General features: G+C 33.1%; 2 protein-coding genes across 6 annotated transcripts; both read right to left on the bottom strand.

Moving 5' to 3' along the window:
- Positions 1-1664: 1664 nt before the first annotated feature.
- Positions 1665-3504, bottom strand: LOC105210871 (battenin-like). Its single transcript, XM_011182069.3, has 5 exons — positions 3134-3504; positions 2924-3069; positions 2701-2859; positions 2316-2640; positions 1665-2240 (listed from the first exon to the last, which is right to left on the bottom strand). Exons 1-5 carry the CDS (start codon positions 3278-3280, stop codon positions 1800-1802), a joined length of 1218 nt encoding a protein of 405 aa, XP_011180371.2. The 5' UTR covers positions 3281-3504; the 3' UTR covers positions 1665-1799.
- A 1489-nt stretch (positions 3505-4993) lies between these two features.
- LOC105210193 (battenin) lies at positions 4994-25396 on the bottom strand. 5 transcript variants are annotated; one of them, XM_011181001.3, is made up of 5 exons: positions 25334-25396; positions 6970-7322; positions 6747-6905; positions 6061-6400; positions 4994-5989 (listed from the first exon to the last, which is right to left on the bottom strand). In XM_011181001.3, exons 2-5 carry the CDS (start codon positions 7287-7289, stop codon positions 5555-5557), a joined length of 1254 nt encoding a protein of 417 aa, XP_011179303.2. In that variant the 5' UTR covers positions 7290-7322; positions 25334-25396; the 3' UTR covers positions 4994-5554. The 5 variants fall into 5 exon arrangements, with proteins under 5 accessions (XP_011179303.2, XP_028894070.2, XP_028894077.2 ...); XM_029038237.2 differs by having other exon boundaries at positions 25307-25388; XM_029038244.2 differs by having other exon boundaries at positions 25311-25371.
- Positions 25397-27482: the final 2086 nt, after the last annotated feature.

Genomic DNA, 27482 nt, shown 5'->3' with positions numbered 1-27482 from the left:
CAGTGGTTCCGCCATAGGCCAAAAATCAAAAAATTCATCTCACGATTTTTTGTCAAAATGTATACAGATGTCTTCTAAATAGTCCAAACTTCATATTTGCAAACCGGGGTTTCCTAAAAATCTAACGGTACTTTCTAAAAATAGAGTTAAACGCATGAAGACCTGTATTTTTTTAAAACACGTCAAAAAAAAATTTTTTTTAATATCGCAGCAACAACGAACAACAAAGTTGCTACGAGAGTATTATAGTTTTGTCCACATAACGGTTAGTTGTAAGTCCTAAAACTAAACGAGTTAGATATAGGGTTATATATATCAAAATGATCAGGGTGAAAAGTGGAGTTCAAATCCGAATGTCTGTCTGTCTCTCCGTCTGTCCGTCCGTCCGTGCAAGCTGTAACTTGAGTAAAAATTGAGATATCTTAATGAAACTTGGAAGACGTATTCCTTGACACCATAAGAAGATCAAATTCGATTTCGATTTTTCGAAAATGGGCGTAATCGGACCACTGCCACGCCCACAAAATGTCGAAAACCGAAAACACTTAAAGTGCCATAACTAAGCTATAAATAAAGCTATAGAGGTAAAATTTGGTATGAAGGATAGCACTATGAAGAGGCATATGTGGATGTAATTTTTTTGAGGAAGTGGACGTGGCCCCGCCACCTACTAAGTTTTTTGTACATATATCGGAAACTACTAAAGTTATATCAAGGAAACTTTCTAGAGTCGTTTCTTTTAGGTACTACCTTATACAATCCAAAAATGGAGGAAATCGGATTATAACCACGCCCACCTCCCATACAAAGGTTGTGTTGAAAACTACTAAAAGTGGGTTAACTCACTAACGAAAAACGCCAGAAACATTAAATTTCACATAAGAAATGGCAGATGGAAGCTGCACTCAGATTTTTTTTACGAAATGGAAAATGGGTGTGGCGTCGAACACATTTTGGTCGAACACCATATCTCAGGAACTACTCGACCGATTTCAATGAAACTTGGTTTGTAATAGTTTCCTTACATCCCAATGAAATGTTGTGAAAATAGGCCAAATCGCTTTACAACCACGCCTACTTCCTATATACCAGAACTTTGAAGACAATCTGAATCGTTTACTTTACAATATATAAAGTAAGCACTAGTGAAGATATCGGTGCAGAACTTTGCACAAATACTATGTTTATAGTGTGGCAGCCCCATTCTAAAAATCGCCAAAATCGGACCATATGTTTTCAAGGCCCCATATATCGAACATGAGGACCTCGGTGCTTCAAACCTAATATTAGGGTTTCCAACTTTCAATGAACTTTATATAACATATATAACGAATATGTGGGTCAAATTGTGTATTATATAATATTAATTAAGCTAAATAAATAAATTGCGAGAGTATAAAATGTTCGGTTACACCCGAACTGAGCCCTTCCTTACTTGTTTATATATATATTTAAATAATTTTTCTAGTTTTTGGTGAAAATTTAATAGCGATAAGTAGTCAGCGGGAAGTATTTATGACCGCACCTTCATACAAGCCGAACCACTGTGCACAGGTACGGTGTTATCTTTAGAAGTATCATTTTGGCATAGCTATAGTATTTATTCTTCCTTTCTTCTTTCAAACCCAAATATTCCAAATATTATCGATGAGGGTTCGCCAATTCAATATATACAGAACTGCATATCTACAGCCGTTGTATGTTTTATATATGCGTTTAGTCTATTGGCAAGACAAAAATCAAACGTTTTATCTAAAATACAAAATAAAACTAAACCACTCGTAGTAGTCGCCATTTATTCAAAACAAACCCCAACTATTTCGCTCATGCACATCAATATCACAGATTAGATTATGCACTGGAATCGCGAGCATACCAGCTGCAATAATGCCATACGAGTCCGCTTGAGCCACCATGCCGATGGCATATTGGCGACGCTCGGCCGGCACCACTTTCGACATGTGATAGAAGGTATTCACATAAGCGCCACCACCGAGTAAACCCTCCCACAGCACAAACAGTATGATCAACCAAAAGCTGGGTGTGAAAAAGTAGATCGCCTCCAAAGTGAAGACCACAGCATTGATGCATTGTAAAATCGCCATCGGCCAGATGAAGGTGAAATGTATGATATTGACGGAGGAACGTGAAATGAATACGCCAATTTGATAATCGGTGCTAATCCAACGGTATTGAGTAGGTGGTGAAATGAAAATATTCTCAAAATACACCAATTCGTACTGGAAGTGAGAGTGAGACAAAGTATGATTTAAAAGAGAGTTAAAAAAATATTAATTTATTAGAGTTCTACGCACCAAACCCATATTGATGAAGTACTCTGCAAAATAGACCAAAGAGAGTGGCATAAAGAATGGCAGCAAGTCCTTGAAGAAGTATATCGTTTTTTCTTTTATTGTGAGCACATCTTGCGGCACCATTTCGGCGGCCTCAGTACGCACAATCGCCTCCTTTGGGTGTCGCAGTAATAACCAGAAAGCCAAAGCCTCTAATGTGGGCACATACAGGAATACTAGCATAGCTTGTTGTGATGTCAATTTCAAATCAATGAGCACCGTATAGGAGAGCGCGCCCAAAATGCCCGCGCCACCAGTGCCGGATGACCAAGTCGAGACCACGTCCCTTATAATAATAAATATAGTCGTTATGGTGGAATGATATCTTAAGATTTCCAACACTCACTTATTAAAACTGGATGAATAGGCCAGCAGAGTGCTCTCGCCAATACCACAACTCGCCGAGGTGAATATAATACCGACGAAAGCCAACCACTCGACTTTAGCCAGCGAAACAGTTATGAAACTGAACACCGTTAAGCCTATCGCGAGACCCATGCGTATGCTATTGTATTAAAATAATATTAATTATTATCTTCCAACAAATAGGGTTCTGTCACTGCACTCACTTGACCCAGAAAGGCATAAAGGGCGCTAGAAATTTCATTAGAAACGATGGTATAATATCGGCCAGCAGTACTGTGCTGGTGGACATCTTATTGCAACGCCGTTCTGTGCTGTTCGTTGCCAAGTCCCCATCTTGATTTGCTTCTTCCTGAAATGTCAGAGTTGGCAAGACTTTGTGCTGCGCTATATATCTCATACTCAATCCTACTTACGTCTTTTTCAAAACTTGAAATGATGTCATGCGCCGCAGTCAGCATCACAACATAACCGTAATTGTTGCACAGACCCAATATCCAATAGGCAACGAGATCACGCCAGAGTCCTTTGTCTTTAGACGACGCTGGTGTTGAGTCGGCCATGGTTGTGTAGGAATGATATTTCCTTACAGTCTATTTGTTTGGTTTATATAGAGATCGTGTTAATCGTGGGAATCTTTAACTTTTGTAGACTTTCGGCGTTGTTTTTCTCTTTTGAAAATTTCTAAGAAAGTTTACAGAAACTCGTTTAATGTTTGATCAAATATTTCAGTTTGACTTTTTTCCTTAAAATGTATTTCATTTTGTTTTTATTCCATTTGAAAGTTTGAAAAGTCTGAGAAGATCATTGCACAACACTTTCTAGGTTTCAATAATATAGTATTTATTGCAAGATAATTATTTATAAATATTTATCAAGACATTTTTTGAGTTTGTTGGATATATCCGTGGTTTAAATGAATATCTTTCAGATATACTATTTTCCAATATAAAAAGTCTGATTTAAGTAAACCTCTCTCTTAATTCCTTATATTTCATATTTCTATAATTTAAAAATTATTCGACGAATTTTTTGTCTGCTCGAGACTTATCAACTAATATATGGGGGAGATTTTATTTATATCAGGGGCCCCAAGATTTGAGTTCACTTTTAGGAAAATTAGCCCAAAAATAAATACTTTTTATTAAATAATTTTTTGCGCGCATCGGCTGCTGTTAACACAAACTTCAACGCTCGATATCTCGTAAACGGAGCGAGATATCAACTTTTTTTTATTTAATAAAAAGTGTTCATTTTGGGCTAATTTACCTAAAAGTGAACTCAAATCTTGGCGCCCCAGAAACTAAAATCGTGCCAATATATGTATATCAATCTTCCCAAAAAACAAGTATAGTAAGGGTTTAAGGTATCTCCCAAGTTTTTCTACTTACAGAGCTCTACTACCTTGTCGAATCGGCTAATAAATTCAGATAGTGATCGTGCATGTCTTATTTAGTCCTATACGTATACCTTAGGATATAATAATAAACTGAGGACAAAAACCGTTGGACAAATACTGGCGAAGACAGCTTTTAATACGTATGTTCGATACGAAATTTTATATATAATATATATGTATTTCTGGCCTAGGCAACACTAAGTGTTGCCAGGTGCAATCTGACATTTCCATTGGAAAGTTTGACATTTTTTAGCATACCATCACTCAGAACGTTTTGTCATTTAATCGTTAATTGTTTTATTTACAGGGAAATAAAAAATTCATCTCGGCCAAAAAATGGAATTAACTCGCGAACATTTTCGTGCGATCATTTTTCACAACTTTCGACGTGGATTATCGCGACAAGAGTGCATCGATGAACTAAAATCTTTGTATGGCTATGAAGTACCATCCTATAGCACTGTGAAAAACTGGTACAACGAATTCAATCGTGGCCGACGCTCGCTCAAAGACGAATTCCGTGAAGGTCGTCCAAAAACAGCCGTTGTGCCAGAAAACATCGATGCCGTACGTGAACTGACTTTACATGAACATACTATATTTAAATAAAAAGCTTATCGTTGCATATTTTTAGGCTTTTCGTAAATAGGTTTTCAGTCGAGAGGCCCTGTAGGAAATATCAATGTTGGCAAGCATCGGATTTGCGTCGGTGAACTTGAGAACTTTCAGTTGTTGCCACAAAGGATCGTTGAAGCTATGTAAATGAGATTCTCTGCTGAACTGAAAAATTTTCCTTGACCTAACCTAACCTAACCTATCGCCGCGATGAAAAATGGAGTAACAAGTATTAAGTAAAGATGTAAATGCTATTTAGAGGTACAGTGAAAGCAAATTATATTTTTTAAGTTCTCTGAAAATAGTCTTATTATTAAATTAATAAACAAATAAATGATTGTAAATTTTTCACTATTTTCACTAGTGACTTTTAATTGTCCGTATTTTGTTTTTTGTGCGAATTATTGTATACATAACAATTTTTACAAGCTTTCACAAAATACAGAGCTTTCACTAAAAAGCTCAAGTATGCAAAATTTGTAAATCGGCTATAACATATGTAGTTAATGTTAATTACAGTATTTTATGACACTTTAAATTCCTGAATTATATTGGTGTTTTTAGCACCTAAAGTCAAATAAATTATTTACTTAATTATGTATGCTGCTTAGCTATAAGAAAATTTTAGAGCTTTAAGCACACCATGCTCACTAATTACATTTTTTCTGCGGTTTCACAAGAAACCTTTCACTTCAACAACTATTTAATACAATAATACAACAATATTGGATCGAATGACCCAACCTAATCGTAATACTAACTTAAGTCTGACTTAGACTATACTCAAAGTAGTCAACCCTCCCTGGTAAGTGACGCTCACAGCTCACCACATCAGTTTCCGAGAGGCAGGTGGTAGCGAGCAAATTGCATTATGCAATGGAATGGCCAAGAAACCAGCCAATGCTATGCCGTAAGCATCCGATTGTGTGACCATAGCCATAGCGAAGCGTCTGCGTCCGGGCGTAATCTCTTTGGACATGCGATAGAATGTGTTTACATAGGCGCCACCGCCCAGCAAGCCCTCCCACAGCACAATGATCAATGTGATCCATATGCTTGGCGTATAGAAGTATATAACTTCGGTGAGGAAGTAAGCAACGTTGACAAACTGGAAGACAGCCATAAGCCAAATTTTGTTTATTTTATATAGATTAACCGATGAGCGTGAAATGAAGACACCAATCTGATAGTCCACATTGAACCAGCGATATTGTGAGGCCTGTGATAGTGAGCTATTCTCAAAGTAGACCAATTCAAACTGTTGGAAAAGAAAGAAAAAAGTGATGAAATAAGTAAAAGAATTGGCATAAATTTTCTAAAGACACTTACCAAACCCTGGTTGATGAGATACTCGAAGAAGTAGACCAGCGCCAGTGGCAACATGTATGGAAACAGTGTCTTAATGTAGATCAACTTCTCTTTGAAACCTTGCAATGGTTTTTCATCAGTCACCAATTCCTCTGTAGACTCCAGTGATGAGTTGGTCAGTGGAATGATTGTGGGTTTGCGTAGTATGATCCAGAAAGAGAATGCTTCCAACGCTGGGAAGAATAACATAATCAACATTGTATCACGTGGGCTGACATTAAGCGCACGCAGTGAAGCATAGGAGAGTGAGCCAATTACTCCGGCACCACCAGTACCAGATGACCATGTGGAGACGACATTTCTGCAATGATATTTGAGTTATTGCGTCAATGTGATATCGAGGTAAGTTATAAACAAGTTTAATTTTACATTATATGTGCTGAACTAATATTTCATCCATTGGATGAATTGTTAAAAATCAATATTTTAAGGCTTAAGTAACGCTATTTATGTAAATCAACGTCAAATATTGCTAAACAAGATTATTCATCGATTGGATGAATTTTTATTTTTTCGTTTTCTTTAAAAGAGATACATTAAAATAAATAATTATAAGTCTACTTCTATGAAAAATCACTTAATATCCTCAAAAATATGTTACATCGTTTGGACGAATTTACATAAATAACTACAAGATCTATACTCACTTATTGAAATGCGACGAATACGATAGGAAAGTCGGTTCACCAATACCACTACTCGCCGATGTAATAACTACACCCAGTAAAGCCATCCACTCGGCATTCGCGAAGCCTACAAGCAGAAAACCCGATGCTGACAACAATACAGCAAGCAAAATCTTGAAACTGTAATAAAAAATGTTTAATAATTTAATTAAATTTAAACATTTTCAGCATTCTCCCTACTCACTTCACCCAGAACGGCAGAAACGGTATTACGATTTTCACAAACAACGAGGGTATAATATCAGCCAACAGAATGGCGCCAGTCGATATCAAATGACAATTTCGCGTATTTTCGCCTTCAGTTTCAACATTACCATCATCGGCTGGATGATCCTGAAATTGCGCGATAATATCGTGTGCCGCACTCAACATCACCACATAACCGTAATTATTGCATAGACCCAATATCCAATAGGCTGTGAGATCGCGCCATAGTTTGCGATCTTTCGGCGGTGGATGCGGTGTGACGGGTGAGGCTACAACAACCTCTTGATCGCTAGACATTTTCGTGAGTGATTCTTTTTAGTTGCAGGCGAGCTGTAAAGAGTATAGTGGGGGTACTTTAGTATGTATTTGTTGTATAATGCATTGCAATTAAATTAAGTAGAAAATTACTATAATTAAGAGTTGTAACATGCATATAGCTTATAACTAGTAAAGTAGTTCTAATATTATCTTTTTGTTTATAAATACTGTTTATTCATCTGTTTTTAACTGATTTTATTGCTTGTCACGTGCGCACCTAGTTTGTGTTTAGAATACTAAGTAGTTTTATTAATTAATATTCATCGTATTTATTTTAGATTTTTTTTTCTCAATTAGTCGTTTTGTGCTGCTAACCACGCTATATTGCGTTGATTTCTCAGTTCTGATCTGTATTGTACGTCACTGGGGATTTACCTCATATATTAATAGACTGTGAAAAGGCAGTGAAGAAATCTTATTTCAATTAAAAACATTTATACATATACAGTGTCCGACAAAATTATGTATACCCTTTAAATGTAAACACCAAAATGATTATATCTTTTAAGCAGTGAAATTTATCGTTTAGGCATTAATTACATTAAAAAATTAAATTTAAATATTATATTAGGTCTACAACTTTGCTTCCGCCGTTTTTTTTTGTAAATATAAATTTTTTTTTTATAAAAACGGTTACAAATGTCGATGAGCCTCTGCCGGACTTTTCTTGGAATTAAAAAAGAAAAGCACAATTTTCCGCAAATGTCTAGAATTCGGCTCAAAGAGTGACCTTGTCAGTAGAGAATAAGTTTGGGATGGAAACAGATCTCTACAAATATTTTGTTGGGTTAATGTAGACACAAATGTCCAAGATCGATATGAATCGACCAGTACTTGACCTTAGTGATATCTATTGGAAAACGGCGGAAGCAAAGTTGCAGACCTAATACATTTTAACTATTTGTTGCAAATCACGTGATCATCTGAAAAAGACCAATATTTAACAACGACAAAAGTATGGATACCCATATATATTGTAAGATTAGCTTCTAAACAGAGCTTCAATATTTAGTGTTGGCATCTTTAGCGTTAATTACAGTCAAAAGACTTTGATACATGCAGTCTACCAAGTTCAGGAAAAGTGAATGTGGTATGCTTACCCAGGAGTCCTTCAACATATTTAAAATGTTTCATTAATTGGGACGACAAGAATATCGGTCGAGCTTATCATTCAAATATTGCTATAAATGCTTAATAGGGTTAAAGTCAGAGATTTGAGCAGGCCATAGTAGGAGCTCTATCGATTTTTGATCGAAACATTCTTTCTTAACCTGAATTGTATGTTTGGGCGTATCCTGGTATATAAAGTTACCTTCAAAGTCCATTTTTTGTACTGAGAGCTCCAAATTTTTACTCAGCATCACTCCGTAGGACTTCCCCGTAATTTTTCTTCGATTAATACCAGATTTCTGTAGCTACAGCAACCCCAAACTAAAACATATCCACCTCCGAACTTAATGGTGCCTTGGATATATACTTACTTTGGAGCCACTCTTTCGTCAAACTTTTTGGCTGCCTTTCGTATTTTTTAATTCAAATTGGCTCCCATTACTTCAAATTAGTATTTTCCCAAAACTTGGCGGCATTTGATAATACTTTTTGGAACTTTCTTGGGGAAATATTCAAATAATACTAAAAAATGTGGTGGGGTATCCATATTTTTTTCGGATACTGTATATGTACTCATATTGAATTAAGTCGATTTGATATTATATAATACCTCTCCTAAAATCTAGAGATTATCGGAAATACATTTTATCATTCTTTACTTTATAAGAAAAATCATATTCTACTGGTCTCCATTTCCTTTCCATTTCCTACTAAATAATAAATCATTCCTGTTCTTTAAACATATTTTAGTACAATTTTCGAAACAAATTTCGAATGTTTTCTATTGCCAATATGCTGTGAGATAATTTTTTTCTCTTATTCTTACTTCTCTTATGATAATGTCGTCGCCCAGCTGATTTCAAAACATTGAGATAAGAAGTTAAACCCAGAGTTTTTGAACAAGTCCGATGTTCCATTTTTAAGAAATCGGTGACCGATTTGTATCGATGTTTTCTTAGAGATCATACTTAGAACCTTCTTATACACCATGTTCAAATTATTTTCGGTTCTTTACTGAGTATTTGAATCATACAGAAATTCAGCAAAAACAGATCTTATAACTTAATCACAATAAAGACACGTGTCAAGTTCACATACGCAAATTATAAGTAATCTCGTCTTTATAGCATTGTCGTATAATTTTTTTTTTCAATAAAAGTGAAAATTTCTTAAATGCATACGTCTGTATAGGAACTAAGCTGTCTATATCAAAGTAATAATAAATAACTTCACTGTACAGAATCTTCGTCAGAAAATACGACACCTACTAATCTTAAATTGTTGCTATAGGCAATGTATACATGTATCTACAATTGTTATTACCGTTATTAAACAGTTAATAAATGTAGCCGAAATTGTTTAATTGTGATTTATAGCCTTGCTGTACATTTTGGGTGCCAATAAAGTTTCTAACAATGATTATAATTTTTATACGCGCATACTTATCGTTGTAGGAACATGATAAGTAAGGATGTTTGTAGACGGCATTATATTCTATAAAAATTCATTGTTACTATGCTTAGGATTGGTGAGTAATAGTCGGGATCGATTCAGCAGAAGAATTTTTCAAAAATAATTTTTATACTAATAGTACATAAACAAGTTTTCAAAGTTCCTTTTTGCTCTGTTACCATGTTACCAGGTGGTAGGTGGAGTATTCTATCAGAAGGTCTCAAGCAAAACCAGCTTTAGGCTTTCAGACCATTGCAGCGGTGCCTGCCATTAAGGTAGTAGTAGTTATACTTCTCCAAAGAGCGACCTCCGTAAGAGAGGTGTATACTCAGCGGTTGACCTCTTTCCAGATCAATGGATACGGTGAGATTAGAGATAATACCAGACACAAGTTGTCAAACATGCTGGAGGAAAGCGAGTAGGAATCTTCCAATCACCTTCTCCTTCAATGTCCAGAATTAGCTAGACTGATGTTAAAACATCGTGGTAATTACTCCTTCGGCGGGCCTAGCGAATTAACTGCTATTGACATAAGCCGAATTAAGAACTATATAATAGAGTCCAAGCGCTTTGTCGTATTGTTAGAGTCTAATGATCCATTAGGAGTATTTGAATGCCAAAGGATGAAAAAGAAAGAAAAGTTCAGAGCTGTCTAAATGAAATTCTCTGAAGTCGTGATGATCTATACTTTGTTCTAACCTAACCTAACCATGTATCTACATAAAGTAAGTTGTTTAGTGTCAGTTTTCTTTATTAAATCAATATAGATAGATAGATGAGATGAGGAAAGCACCGCGACCAATGGTATATTGTGCCCCTCCTCTCCAGGTCTACAGCGACTCCATTAGTCCCAGTACCCTGGCAAATTCAAGGATGGTACTAGGATTAAAGGAGACAATGCGCCCCTCTGTTTGGTATGGTATATCCTAAAATTTTTCACCTGCTCCTGTGAAGCAATACACATTCAAATAGTATGTGGAGGGGAGTTTCATCGACGAGACCAAGCCCTGATCATTAACATGTTTCCTGAGCTTACAGTGGCTCGTGTATATACCCACCAATACCCTTAGTAGGCTGCTACCTTCAAATTTGTATATGAATATTCATTTTCATTCACACTAGTACATGGCTTCTCTTACGGAAGTTTTGTTTTCTATTATTACTATTTGTTTACTTTCTGGTGTTTACTTGCTTGGCTTTCCAAATATAGTTTAACGACACTAAAAGGTTATTAGATAAGCTCAAATTCATGTGCAAGTTCAAGTGTTTACATGTGTAACCGAATAAGCACCTAAGCGCTTTGTTTGGACACCGCGACCTTTCTGCTTAGACGCTATTTTCTAAGCACGGATTTAATTTGAATGTAATTGGCAATTGGCAGTGGATAATTGAAACTTCCGCGCACGTGCCATGGGCAAATAGTGACAGTCATGATAGTTTAAAATATTGTAATTAGTGTTTGTGAAGGCGTGGGAGGTGCGGGTTGTACACGGCGTATGATGAATGTATGAATGGGGAATGAACTTATGCTTTAGTTATTACAAAGTTGTTGTTGGAAATAAAAAAAATATATATATATATACACTATTTGCTTTCACAATCTTTATTTATAATGTAAAAACAAAAAATCAAACCTGGCTTGAATCAGTCTTGCCAATTAATCCCTAATTACTTCCCAGCTCAATCAATCTTTCGAATATATTATTTTTATTTTTGTCCAAATGACATCACTCGTTACTTTCAATCATTTATATTCGTTACTTTATTTGTTTACTGCCATTCCACACTTTACCCGAAATTCCAGCGAAATTCGCACTGTTCTAATGTATATACTATAAATATATGCTTAACATATGTATATGACGCTTATCTCACAGCATATCCGCTTGGCTCTGTGAAATGTCAATTTGTAATTCACTTGTGAACTTAGCCAATTTTTTTAGTACTCTTACCTAAGTCAAGTGCCTACAAGCCATTTTATTACCTGCTGCGCGTATTTACCTTTTTTATATGCGAATATCTTTATGGCTGAATTGTTGGGTTTGCTTAGCTTGACTTTAAGTGTTGCTTTTGCTTTATATTCTTTATATTCGTGAAGTGTTTTTTAGCCACATACATATCTAAATAGTATTGTATAGCAGTTGAAATATATATGTGTGTATATAAATTAAAATATTTTTTGCGTTATTTTCAAGTTTAAACATCCCATTGCCAGTTGGACGGCGAAGGTAAGTTAGGCTTTCGTTACCGGTGGCAAGTTCAAAACAAAGCTGAATTGAATTTATAATTGGTTGTGGCTTTTGTTTTCGCTTTTCAGATTTACTGCTCGTAATTATTTTTGTATAAATTAATTATATATTCGTAATAATCTATACTACTATTATAAAAAAGAAATATTTGTATGTATGTTTGTAGCGAATAAACTCAACAAACTCTTTCACCATTGGAAAGCTACATTCTCCCCTAGTAACATAGGCTATATTAATGATAGAATCTCAACTTTCTGGAAATAGTTTCCAGGCGAGGGTATCAAGAAGACTCCTTGATGGATAATCTTAATCTGAAACTGAAAAACGTCTTGCAAGTCATTCCTTCTCCTCTTTTCGCATCGCAATCGCGTGCCAGAGAGTCGAGTAACGAGCGCTCGAAGCTGCTTGCTTGAAGCTGCATTTCAAAACCTTCCAAGTACGCGTTTGAGAATCGAGTACGGAGCGTGTGCAGCGGCTTGAGGAACAAAATATTAGAAATATACAAGCTCGCACTAGGGCTTCGAGCTCTGAGCATTCGCATTCATATTCAGAGAGACAGACAACGGACACCAAAGACTAGAGGTTGTAATCATTGCAAATATAATGAAATTTCATGTTCGAATTTTCCTGATTTTACTTTTTTTAAATGAACCCAAGCAAGAAACTTATAGCAAACATATTAAGTTTAAACACTTGCGAAGCCGGAGCGGTCTACTAGTAATAAATAAATATATTAAATAATTTTTTGAAAGTACTGTTATATCAAAACTAAGTTCAATTTACAAACATTTTAAAACCTTCCTTGATCGTATATATATACTTGTACTTACTACTTTATACAAAAGACTCCATTAGCGTTTTTAGACAGCCAAATTAATTGATCAATTCAAATTTTTATTGAAAACCCTTTTTTTGCCTTTTATACTGTCGGCTACACGATAACCGATCAGCTGTTACACAGTTTTGTTTTTGCTTTTCATAAGAAGTTGGTAAGTTTCATAAGCTGATTAATATTTTTAGCAGCGACATCTACCGTAGCTTTTTTTTATTAAAAAATTCAACCAATCGCAGACAAATAACGTAAGATTTTCAAGTCGATTATAATTCAATTAAAAATAAATTTAGATTTTATTTTGTTTGGTAAATCGATCTTAATTAGCGTTTTAATCGAGCCGAGGTCAGTTAATTAATCAATTTGCTCCTGTCTAAAAACGCTATATGGTACTCTTTAAATTTAATTGAGCACACATTTTGCTGTCTACACATCAAGAACTATTCCAAAATATCCAAAATTAATAGTGGGTTATAGATCTGTTTGTCAAGATCATAGTTTGTCAAGATATCGTTCCTATATAGAATGCGTGGCTTGATTTTATTCCAAAAATGGCGGGATTTTCATGTTCACTTCAAGACTGTCGAATTCAAAAGTCTGTCGACAACGGAGTAAATTCCAAATACTATAAGGTATTAACACATAACCCACTTCAAATTTGCATTGACTGAAGAAGTCATTCGGTTGACTCTTTTTAGAACTGAAACAGCAAATGCTTGAAACTGAGTTCTCAAAGTAGTTGAATAGTCTTCAATGTAGTAATTCATTTATATTTCATTGATAAAAAGTAAAACGTAACGTAAACATAAAAGTATAAGACAGGTGATTTAAGCGAGAAATTCCAAGTAGGTAATCCCCGCTTACACACTTTACAACATTCCCCATATGTTTTGCGAACGAAAATTGTTTTGTTAACATTTTATTATAATTATCAAGTAATTAACTGAGTTGAGGCTCTGCAGTTAAAACAGCTGAAAACTACGTAATTAAACGGAATTTGACTGCTGTGAAGAGGAGATTTCAAGTTCAAAAAACATGCTTTCCCGAAAAACATACAATAAAATTTAACTGATTGATTAAAAAAAATAATAATAATAACAAAACGAATAGCGGTATTATGAAAACAAAGCGAATTAAAGTAATTGAAATGTCTAATTTCTGTATAGCTATAAAAAAAAGATTTTCATTTCACAAATCGATTTCTTTTTTTACTTCTGCTGCTGACGAGTGGTGAATACTCGTGATCTTTGTAATGTGGTTTTGTTTTCGTAGAAATTCTGCAATCACATTTTACACTTATATAAAATGCAACAATTTCCTCTTTGGCAGCAAATGCTGTTGTTATTGTCTAATATTTGTTTAAAAATAAATAAAAAGTGTCTCGGCATGGCGTTTGAAATTGATTTGTAAGAATCACCTGTCAATTGTGGTATTTAATGCATTTTTACACTTTGTTGTTTACAATTCCTATTATACATACACATATACATATAGTAACTGAATCAATAAAATTTATTTTTTTCGGCGACAATTTGTCATCATTATAAGTAGACGTCAAAGAGTCAGTACAAGCACAAATGGGAACACAAAATTCAGTTGTACATTTCTGCGGTTTTTACTTTATTCTTCAATACATCCAATTCTCATTTAATGTAATCATACAAACAGCAAGTTTCTTGAAAAACACTCACTACTCAACTTATTATTCCACGAGGTTTGCTGACGACCAAATTGTTCAATGCACCTCAACTACGCAGCTTAATTTTAAATATAACATATTATATAGCCGATTATGCATAATCAATAAATTTTTATACAATTAAAATTTAAATAAAAATTTGTCAAATTTAGTTTTAAAATCAAAAAAGGTTTGATAATATTTTAGCTTTACCTATCAATTGGTTATTTTTAAGTTTAAATGTAAAAAAAAAATTTTAAATGAAAATTAAAATTAAATTTTATTAATTCAAAAAAAAATTTTAAATGAATATTTTCATTTATTTTTTTCATTTTCATTTAAATTTTTTTTAGATTTTGTTGGAGACCACGAATTGGTTACACAATTCTCGAGCATCGAAAATCAACTTCATTATTTTTTTTCATGAAAAATAACGAACAAAATTAAATTATGCAAAAAATAATTTCTTTGGAAAAAAAATATAAAAATTAAATATATTTTATTTTATTTTAAATATTTTCAAATTGTTTTTTAATAAAAAGTTCCAAAAAATATTTCTGTGAAAATAATATTTTACAAAATCTAAAAAAAAATATATATTATTTTACTTTAATAGATTTTCAACAAAAGATTGTTTAATAAAAATTATTCTCAAAATAAAAAAAATAAAAATTTTAACAAAACCTAAAAAAATACATTTTATTTTATTTTAATTAATTAAAAAAGTGATAAAAATTATTTAAAAAAATATTAATCTGAATACAATTTGTTACACAATATAAAAAAATTGTATATTATTTTTATTTTGATTAATTAAAATTTTTTTAAATAAAAAATATTTCAAAAATAAAAGAATATTTCTTTGAAAATAATATTTTACAAAATCTAAAAACAAATATATATTATTTTACTTTAATAGATTTTCAAACAAAGATTGTTTATTAAAAAAAATTCCCAAAATAAAAAAAAAATAAAAATTTTAATAAAAACTAAAAAAATACACTTTATTTTATTTTAATTATTTAAAAAAGTGATAAAAATCATTTAAAAAAATATTAATCTGAATACAATTTGTTTACAGAATATAAAAAAATTGTATATTATTTTTATTTTGATTAACTAAAATTTTGTTTAAATAAAAAATATTTCAAAAATAAAAAAATATTTCTTTGAAAATAAAATTTTACAAAATCTAAAAACAAATATATATTATTTTACTTTAATAGATTTTCAAACAAAGATTGTTTATTAAAAAATATTCCCAAAATAAAAAAAATATAAAAATTTTAATAAGATCTAAAAAAAATACATTTTATTTTGTTTTAATTAATTTAAAAAAGTGATAAAAATTATTTAAAAAAATATTAATCTGAATATAATTTGTTACACAATATAAAAAAATTGTATATTGTTTTTTTAAATTAATTAAAATTTGTTTTAATAAAAATTATTTCAAAAATAAAAGAATATTTCTTTGAAAATAATATTTTACAAAATCCAAAAAAAATTAATTTTCAAAAAATTTCAGTGAAAATAATTTTTTACAAATTTAAATTTTTTGAATTGTAAATTTTCACATCTTATGTTACAATTTATATATAAACTAAAATATATTTGATTTATAAAACCACTAATATAATTTTTAACACTTTAGAGTTACATAAAAATGCTTAAATATAAAATATCATCAACACTCTACTATTTTCTTGAATATTTCATTACACTTACCAGAAAATTAATTAAATTAAATTTTTTATTTTATTTATTTTAAATATTTTTAAAATTATTTTTCAGTCTTTTAATATTTGTTTTAATTTCTTAAAAGTATGTAAAAATTTTCTCTTTACTTCACTTTGAATTTTTTTTCTTTCCACAATTATATTTCACGCCCCCACTGCAATTGCAACACTTTAAATTTTATTTTTAACTTTTAACAAATCACAATTTGCTAAAATTCAGAATAAATCACTTTATAATCGTGTGCGAACGCACGTTACTCAATACTTCAGTAAGCGTTTCGCGTTTTGTGCGTCTTGAGTGAGCTGCTAGACGCGAGCAACTGAGCTCACCGCCAAAAAACGCGCAACGAAATCGCATCGCATGTACGAGTGATTGAATACAATTAAAAACAAAAACAATAAAAAGAGGCAAAAAACAACAACAACAACAATACGCAATAAAATTAAGTGAGCTGTGGTTCAATCAACAAGTGAGCCATAAAAAATTTTAAACGAAAAAAGAAACCGGAAAACAACAACAATTTACGCAAAATAATTTGTCTTTTAGTCGCTTACACGTTCTGTGAGGGTCGTCAGAGTTCGGCACGTTTTAGCGATCGCCACTGTGACATTTGTATGTATTTGTATTTGTTGTCTTTTTTGCTCCCTTCACCGACCCACTTTGCAAGTGTAGCGGCAGCACGAGATCTCGCACAGCAGCCGCCAAGAAAAAAACAACAACTTGACACCGAGCAATTTAAAATAATTATAAGATTTTCGAAATTTATTTTAAAAACTGTCCGAACAAATTAACAAAAACAAAATTAGAACGAAGCGTAAACGTGAAGCAATCAACGACTCGGCCGATCTTTACTCACTTGTTTTTTCTACTTTTTTTATTTTTATAATTTATGTACGCAACGTTCGTTTCGCGTCGGCCGACTGCAATCAATGCAACAATAGCAAAAACAAGCATTGAACACTTGTTTGCTTTTGTTGTTGCTGCTCACTGCTGATTGGTTATTCGTTGCGAGCTTTTTTGGGGGCCAATTTTCTGGTTTTCGATAAATAAAAATTGCATGAAACAAAGAGGAGAGAAAGAGAGCAAAAAAAAAAGAAAACTTCAAAAATGTTGTTGATAAAAATGCGGTGGCTATTAAATCTCATTAACCACACGTGCAGCTCACTTGACTTTAAAACGGGTTTGTGACTTAATATGTACTCACATATATTTGCCGGCGTTTTTATGCTGAAGGCTTTATAGATATGTATGTTGTACAGAAGAAACAACATTGAAGTTTTTTATTTTTATTTCTTTGTGATTTTTTATTTTGTGCAGCATATTTGAGCTTTACTGTAATTATATCTTACTGTTGTTGTTTTTGTACTCGCATTAAGTTTTATATGTACATAATTTCTCCCATCTCTGTATGTGAAATTTACAATGTGGAATTTTTCAAACAAATTGACAGGATCGTTGAGTTATTGAATTTCAATTGATCCCTTGAGTTCATTGAACCGGCGTCATTTTTGAGAAGTGCAAAACAAAGTCATTTAATGTGGGCTTAAGCAATATTTTAAGCGGTTTTTTTCGAAATGAATGAATCTGGTACATAAATATTTGGAAAATATTAAATACTTATATGAGTATTAAGTAATTCAACTTTGAATTAAATTCGCTTGTAATAAAATAAATGTCTTCAAAATTATTTTAAAGATATAACCTCATTTTATATCTCCATCAGAAAGCTCTTAGTAAAACACGTAGTAGAAAGCTTTTTTTGTATAACATAAATAGGGATTATTGAAGAGTTAGCTGATGTTTAAAATAATCTTCATTATTGTCGAAGCTCACATGAGAGGTTTAAAAAACACTAAGGAGAGTTTTTATCACGAATACCAAGGTTTTCAATGTAGGCTGTACAAGAAATTTACTGTAAGGTGAGTTAGGTCTTCCTTGTGTAATAGTAAATGGAATAGGAGCTGGCACCCAAAAGTCGTTAGTTAAACGTTTTAGAGTATAACAATAATGCACGTACGGATTCTTAGATAGAAAGTTTATTTGAAAGCGCTTTTAAAAACTGCCGCCTCTAGAACTCTAATGAAGCAGAAGCTAAGCTCTTACGAAGTGTGTTAAAAAAATAACGGAAATTTTCAATCTTTGAAAAAATATTCGTCCGTTTACATTAATATTATCGCCTTCAAAATAGTCCCCTATCGATATTATGAACATATGTCACCACTTCTTCAAACTCGATTTTTGGGATAGTCATTGGTTCTTTCAGCAATTTATGCTTGTAAACGACATCCATTTAAGGTTCTCTTTATATTTGGAAAAAGGTAAAAGTCACACGGAGTCATGTCTGCCGTTGTTACAGTATTGTTTTTGGCCATGAATTCACGAACAAGTAATGAAATGTGAGATACTTAATGTTAGAAATGGACTTCTGTTGTTTTTCAATTGGAACAACTAATCTCAAGCATGCTTTAGAAGTGGTCGTGAATACTTCAAGAGTGCGTTCTAATAGCAGACCATCGACCTCTGGAATATATGAAAAATCTTATATTTATTTAAATGTAATTCGAAAATCGTAATTTCATAATTATGATTGATGGAGGAGATTAACATCTCATTTGGTTCCTTTCAATATTAATGACAATAACACGGCCGGAAAGTCTGTGGATATTACAACATGATAACGTACTGACTCATAATGTCATAATTAGTCGAGGTTTTTGAACAAAAGTAATTGTTCTATAGACTCAAAAAGTCACTATGAGTAACACTTTTTTAGTACTTGAGAGAAAATAATAGGAATATGGAAGAGGATCCTGATAGTTTTATCATATTCTGAGTATAAAAAAAAAATTTCCGTCGCTTAATTCATCTGCTCCACTTGAGATATTTTTTTATGTCTACTAATAAGGTTTCGATGTCTTCTTAAAATTTATCTATTTTAACTCGAATCACCATAATCCACAAAAAACTCGAATTATAGAATTTTCATTAAAACATAGAAATTTTCAAAAAGCTGTAAAATATAGATTTTTACACCGTTTTATTTATTGACTTCGCATAAAGTTTTATGTACATACTTTAAAACGTTGGTTCTGTAATTTGCAATTGTTTGGCTCTTGACGTTTGTATCTCATGCCTTTGTTACATGATTTATACAATTCATAAGTGTAATATCATAGTTTTTGTTCGCCTCCATAGGACTCTTCTAAAATTCTACCTGAATAGAAAAATTTTTGTATTATGCCCTGACCAAAAAGTTAGATTTATGGAAGGAAATTTGTATGAAAGTTGCCTTCTATTGCCACTTCAAAAGTTCGAGTTATGGAAGTTCCACTGTATAATGTAAGGCTTGTCGTCTGATGTCTTTCTATAACTTTTATTAAGAACTACAGAATCTCAAACCCTAAAAAATATACAATTCTACTTATCCAAGAATATAAAATAGAAAATGGTCAGACATCTCAATGGCAACGCACTACAATTAACTCGCTCGACTTAACAGTTGTACAAAGTTCGCGACAACAACAATAAACGCCCAATGAAAGCAATAAAAATAAAAAATGAACAACAACAATTAACGCACGAAGTAGAAAGACAGACAGGCACACACACACACAACTGTGGTATGAACTGGTGGGTGATAGCAACAGCTGTTATGCCAAGATCGCTGCTTGATATTCACGTGCCAAGAAGCAGGCGATCATTCAACGAAACAACAGAAGTGTAAATGAAATGAAATTGTCGCAAATCAAGTGAGAACTATTTATATACATACTTTCAAACACACTCACACACACATACATACATACATACAAACATACATATGTACAAACACAAACATATGTACGTAAATGAGTGCATAAAAGCGTAAACAGAAATATGTGCGTAACACATGTGTGGCATTTCACGCGACTGTACATGCATGTGCAATTGAACGCCACTTAAAAACAATCAGAAGTATGTAAATAAATAAATAATCGACCGAGTTGCACTTGCAAAACGATCGGGTGCGAGTAAAATTCCGCGCGAAATCGCTTTCAAATATAAAATAAATGTAGGTTTGTATGCTTTTGCAGCATTGTTGTTGTGTATAATCACGTTTTCTTCGTAAGCGCATAGCGTGGCGGTGGGCTGTGGTCGCCACTAAATAAAAATTTAAATGTGGAAAATACAAAGGAAGTCATTAAAAAGTAAATTAAAACATATTATTGTTCGAACGATATTTTAAAAAGTTAGAATTTTGAAGGGTGGGGATCCACGCTGTAGCTATCCACGTGGAACTAAACTGATTTTAAGGTGTGGTAGTCATATAGAGAACCATACACTACAATATAAATAAATAGTTACTTAAATTGAGTTTGTTTACTTAGAAGATACTAAGTATGATTTGTTCACAAACATAACAACAGACGTACCATCGCTTGCATATAGCTGTAATTCAATAACATAAAAATTACTTGTCCGAACTGAACCAAATAGCTTCCATATATTAAATACGACGATATCCGTCCATGTTGACCTTATATCGGTTAATACTAACACCAATAACAATGTCAGCATAGAAATCCAATGCAGAATCGCCCTTGCCAACAGGTGCTACTTTGGCCTGAGTGGACAATTGAATATTAAAGTCCTCCCTCGATGAATAAAACCCAAACTCTATAAGTCTCATATACCCGTCTTGATATATGGCACAGAAGTATGGACGATGTCAACATCCGATGAGACGGCACTAGGAGTTTTCGAGAGAAAGGTTTTGCGGAAGATTTAGGGTCGACGAAAGCCCTCCAGCTTTGAACATGTTCGATGCAGTATCCGCTGGTGGTAGCCGAGGGAGAAGAAGGCCTCCACTACGTTGGAAAGACCAGGTAGAGACGGACCTGGCAGCACTTGGGATTTCGAATTTGCGCCAAACTGCCAAAAGGAGGCATAAATGGCGTGCTCTTTTAACTCGGCTATAACCGCGTACGCGATTTCTACCCTAGTTAAGAAGAAGAATATGTTATATAAGGATTTTCGTTGAATTCGGGTCAGACTTTCTCCTAGTCCCAGCATAATGAATTCCAACTCAATACGTTCAAGAAATGATTATTACAGAAAATTTATACAACTTCTGAAAGGTCACTAGTATTCTCTGCGGTCTAATACGAATCCACATATTTATAATATAGATAGTAAATGCATGGTTCTTATTTTAGTTAATACCACATCGGTACTTTTAATTTATTTTCATGAGATGTATTAACATTGAGATCTCCAAATTTTAATTAGATCACAATCTGCAAAATTTGCTCTTTGAAAAGTTCAGAAAAAAACCTTAAGCTTCTATAAATCTATTAAGGGGTTATATACAGTTAGAATTTTCAAAAAATCGATTTTTTTTATTTCATTTTCTTAATGTACATATATTTAAGAATACACACAGAAAATTTCAGATCGTTCCGGTGAATATTTTCAAAGTTACAAGCAAATGAAAAATTTGATAAGGCGTTTCAGAGTGCTTGGAAGTACAAGGTCCAAACTTTAAACGCGTTTTTCTCAAAATGGTGTTTTCAAAGTCGGTGACCAACATTACTCGAAAACGGCTAGACTGATTAGTCTCAAATTTTAACACGACCTTCTTAAATATATTTTTTTAGTAATTAATCGAAGATTTTTTCTCTCCGATAAATATTTTTTTTTATAAACAATTTAAGGCCGAAATTTCGATGAAAAATCGATTTTTTTTTTAGAAACGGCCACTTTGTCAAAAAATTTTATTTTGCTTATTCCTACGATTAATTACTAGATTTAACATTATTTTAACGAAATCTGTTTGGTTTTTTAATTTCGGATGATCCAGTTCCGAGATATAGTGGTTACCGCAAAACGTCTTTTTTAAGAGGAGCTCCTGGAGATCAGCTGGAGATCAGCTGCTCTTATTCAAATAAATATTTTTACTAGTACTACGTCTTAAAATAGAGTTAAAAGATACCAGAATATGTGTATAAATTTTTGGATCAATAAATTAAAAAGTTTTCTCAGAAAAAATTCTGGAAAATTCACTTTTTTTCGGCCGTCTAACTGTATATAATCCCTTAACTGAGCTGTCGAGAAGATCTTGCATTATATTGCAAAGAATTGTAACTTTGAATTTTTATGTCAGACTACTTAAAGGAAACTACTTCAAAAAACAATTCCCAAATAACATAAAAACAATATAATACTCTATCTTCAAGACCGTTCCCACGTTAGACGAGTCTACTTGATCGGAACAATCAGCATTTGGTCCGAATTGTCAGCCATTAGAAACTTGGGAACCATGTTTAAGACAGTAGTACTTTATCCTTAGGCACGAAGAAATTTAACGTTTATAGCAATGTATCTAAATATGTTTTTGGAAACAGACCCACCTATTGTAATTTCACAAATAAATATTTAGCAGTCAAACTACATTCTTCATAAAATTTGAACATAAAAGCATATTGTTAGGTCAAACACTAAACTTTCCCGAAAGCAATGGAACAAAAGCCAACTTGCTGAAGCATAAACAATTATTTTGTTGTTCTATTTGGAAGAAAACAAGTCTCAAGCTTATCGCTCTCGCATTTCGTTCAAGCGTAATTCGATGTACATGACCAACTCATTAAAATCGCGTGAGTTTACATTTTTTTTATTTCCCTTCGAAAAAAACACAAACATGGTTTTAAAAATAGAAAAGCCATGAGCTATGACAAGCTATAAACAGTGGTATAATCTATTATTCGGTAATTTTTAACAGACGAATTTTTTTTTTATTTATTCGAATAATTGTTTACTGTATTCATAAATTGATTAAAATATGGCTTAGTTACAAGCTTCTTGTTTACTTAGTGCGAAGACTGGGTTCAATGTACAAGTATGCTTCAATAGCTGCAAGTGACACTGAAAGTGATGAAATTTCAAATAGGTAGCTTGAAATGGAAATTTTTAAATGCGAAAAACATAAAAATCATGCAGCTAGCTGAGTAAAATAAAGCTCCACCCGGCACTGATCTGCTTCAACTACCTTAGTACACTTCAACAACAACAATCTGATATTATTTATACTCAAGTTATTCAGTAAGTACTTTCCAATCTGCGTAAACCATATCAGACGTCAATCGAGTATTTTGTATTCTTAATGACTCCTGATAAAAAAAAAAATATTGCAGACCATAAGAAGCACGTGCTTGCTCCATAAAATGGGAGCAAAGATTTCTTTTGACACATATATGTATGTATGTATGTACTTATCTATAACAGCAATTTCTCGAGTGTATATATTAAACGCACAAAGTGATAAGAAGAGACCACTTTAAATAGTCGCTTTGTATTATCGTCAATGTGTTTTGAGAATTATGGAACGATAGATATAATGGCACTGAAAAGCGTGTCGCATTATTATTGTTAAGATTGCATGAAATACAGGTAGTTCTACAGATAACTACCTAGGAGAAATGGAATATTCAGTAAAAATGAAAAAAATTAACTTTCATTTAGTATTTACTTAGTTTATAGTATTACATTAGGTTTACAACTTTGCTTCCGCCGTTTTCCAATAGATGGCTTTAAGGTCAAGCACTGGTCTATTAAATCGTTTTATATCGATCTTGGAAATTTGTGTCAACATTAACCCAACAAAATATTTGTAGAGATCTGTTTGCATCCCAAACTTATTCTCATCTGAAAATGTCACTTTTTGAGCCGAATTCTCGATATTTGTGGGAAATTTTGTTTTTTTTTTTTTAATTCCAAGAAAAGTGCGGCTAAGGCTTATCGAATGATTTCGGATAAGTACGGTGAGGCTGTCCTAAGTGAAAGAACATGTCGCGAATGGTTTCAACGTTTTAAGAATGGTTTTAACGTTTTAAGAAACCATCACAGGAGATCGAACGCAATTGATGCGTTAGAGCCGAGCACTAAAAGAAAAACGGCCACAGTACGAGGAAAGACACGATAAAGTCATTCTCTAGCATGACAATGCTCGGCCTCACGTCGCAAAGTTGGTCAAAAAATATTTGGCGACGTTGAGATGGGAGATCTTACCCCACCCGCTGTATTCTCCAGACGTTGCTCCATCTGACTACCACTTGTTCCGATCGATGGCACACGGTCTAGCTAACGAGCACTTCAGTTCTTATGAAGAAGTCAAAAATTGGATTGATACTTGGATCGACTCGAAAGATGAGGAGTTCTTTCGTCACAGAATACGCATGCTGCCAGAAAGATGGTCAAAAGTAGTAGCTAGCGACGGCCAATATTTTGAATAACAATAAAGCCTTAATTTACAAAAAAAAAAAAAAAACGGCGGAAGCAAAGTTGTAGGCCAATACTATATATGTATTTTTATTTCGAAATTTGTTCTGAATATATGATCTATATGATATTCGCACTCACTATAATTTCGTTCAGTATTATTTGAAGTTCTGATTTAGGTTAAGTATAGCGTCAGGGCAACTTTGAGGACGAGAGTCCATAACCAAAATAAAAAAATCAATTCCTTTTCCTTGTCCAGTATGTGTTCAGCCTTAGAGATATTAACCAAATTCAAATATTCTTTTTACATATTTATCTCAAGTTCCCTATATATCTGCATACAGATTTTAAGTTGTTGAGATGATGACATCGAGTTATTCGAGATATTAGAGATAACAGTATTGATAATTAAAAAAATTTTGAATATAAATTCATCACCACATGTACACGTATATGTATTATCACAATCCTTGAAGACATTTGTCACTGATAGAATGTTATAGGATAGTAAAATCTCGTTTCTCATTTTTCTTTAACCACACCTCTTCTTATTATTTTTATATATCATACGTAGAAACAACGCAAATGAGTATCTCCATTACATTACTTCGTAAGTGTTTCTTATTATTATATGTACTTGAAAATATCGAACGGTAGCTCTAATAAAATTGTAGATAGCTACCTACTAGTATTTATTAACAACACTCACAGATATTTCAATGTTTCGCTGCTCAACTCACTTCAACGACAAAACAAACGCAACTAACTGTTTTTTAAATAAAATTTGCTATACAATTTAAATTATAATTATATAGTACTCTTACGAATAAGATACGTGTATATAGAACTACAGTTAGATTAATACCCAGCAGAGAAAAAATGTGGAACAATAACTGGTACTTAGATAATAATCATACGATAATATATTGGGTTGTCAAATATCCCCTTCCGCTTTTTTGCTCTTTATTCAATGCTTTATAAAAAGTCTTACAGTGATCGGATCGGATTGAGTTCAAATATGCGTCGTTTCCTTCGATAATCTGTTTCCATCTAGATGGCAACTTCACCTCCTTATTTGCGAAGAACTCCGACAGCCACTTTTCACAAGCCTCTTTTGAGTTCAACTTTACACCACCAAGGGCGTTCGCCATGGACTGGAACAGGTCTTTTGCCGCTATGTCCGGGCGTTTTTGAGTATACAGCCTTCTGAAGCTGTTTTAAAATGATTAGGTGACTAGCTCCCATCTCCTGGTCGATGTCAAGAGATACCGGTTTTCGTCGTCACAGGTCTTCCGTCGGCTAGCTTATACATGGTGCCGTTTTCACCCGCTCTGAAACCATTCCTCCGCAGTTCGAAGTGATAAAGTACCATCCCCCACAACAACATTAATCTCACGGAACGTTTCTCTAGCAGATTTGCCTTTAACGAAGAAAAACTTTAAAATAGCGCGAATTTCGGCGTTAGTGAACTCCATGTTTACACGTCTATAACTGTTGAACGCAAGATCCAAACTAATCATGCATTGCAGGTTATGTCAAGACCTTTCAAAGATGTATGCTATTGCCAGATACGAGCTCTGTAGTCTTTTAAACATAGCCACGAAATTCAAAACGGAACGGAGATAATATAAATAGTGAAATTGGGTGAATAGAAAAAATTGGGTGAATAGGAGTCTTTAGAGTAACTTTCGCCTACTGAACTTAGAATGACGATTCGAACAAAAAATTGGTATAAATAGAATAGTCCGGCATTACCAAGACTTGGTCTAACTTACAATTCTTTCTATAGCAGAATAAGTTGGAAGAGTTTTTCTACAGGGTATTTATTGGCAATAGAAAAATATGTATATGTACAAATATAATGGATAAGAGAAAACAGTTGCTGCAATTTGAAATTCTCTATATAATTTAGCAATCTTAAACCATAAAGATTATGCGAGTTATAAAGAAATGAGTTGAAACTTACTAAATACATACTATACTTATATACATATGTAGATATAAGCTTGCTATGAATTTCTAAGCATATACTATATTTCACGATTTTGCGCTAATCAACGCTAGCATTTGATCACCTTTAATATTAACTTTTCTAAATTCCAAGTTAGTCTGTATGTAGTATGTAGCGTGCTTGTATTTTAGCAGAACAGCTAACTCGATAAGTTGTCTATTAGCGTAATCTCTTAGATTATCGCGTGCGATAAGCACATTAAGTACACAGTATGTATAATATATAAGATTACTAAGGTCCCCAGCGTTGAATAAATATACGCATATATAATATATGGTGAATATAGTATGTACTCAAACAATATATGTATATAAAGCTTACTCTGCTTTGAAATTAGTTATACTTGACAACCTATCGGTTAACGTAATCATATTCTTATAACAAAGTTGCTAAAGAGAGTATTATGGTTTTGTCCACAGGGTGACGAGTAGAGTTAAAATCCGGATCTCTATCTGCCCGTCCGTGCAAGCTGTAACTTGAGTAAAAATTGAGATATCTTGATGAAACTTGTTACACGTATTTTTTGGCACCATAAGAAGGTTAGGTTCGAAGATGGGTGAATTCGCTCCAGTGCCACGCCCACAAAATGGCGATTACAGAAAACCTATAAAGAGCTATAACTAAGCCATAAATTTAGCTTAAGAAATTTTGTACAAAAGAGTGGTTCCACCCACTTGTGGGTCAAAAACCATATCTCCGAAACTACTCGACCAATTTCAATGAAATTCGGTTCATAATAACTTCCTATCTTCCCAATGGTGTTTTATGAAAATAGTGCAAATCGGTTCACAACCACGCCTACTTCCCATATACCAGAACTTTGAAGTCGATCTGAATCGTTTACTTG

This window comes from Zeugodacus cucurbitae, chromosome 4, assembly GCF_028554725.1.
Source record: "Zeugodacus cucurbitae isolate PBARC_wt_2022May chromosome 4, idZeuCucr1.2, whole genome shotgun sequence".
NCBI classification, from domain to species: domain Eukaryota; kingdom Metazoa; phylum Arthropoda; class Insecta; order Diptera; family Tephritidae; genus Zeugodacus; species Zeugodacus cucurbitae.
The sequence above is the reverse complement of the archived record's forward strand: the minus strand, read 5'-3'. Positions and strand labels throughout refer to the sequence as shown.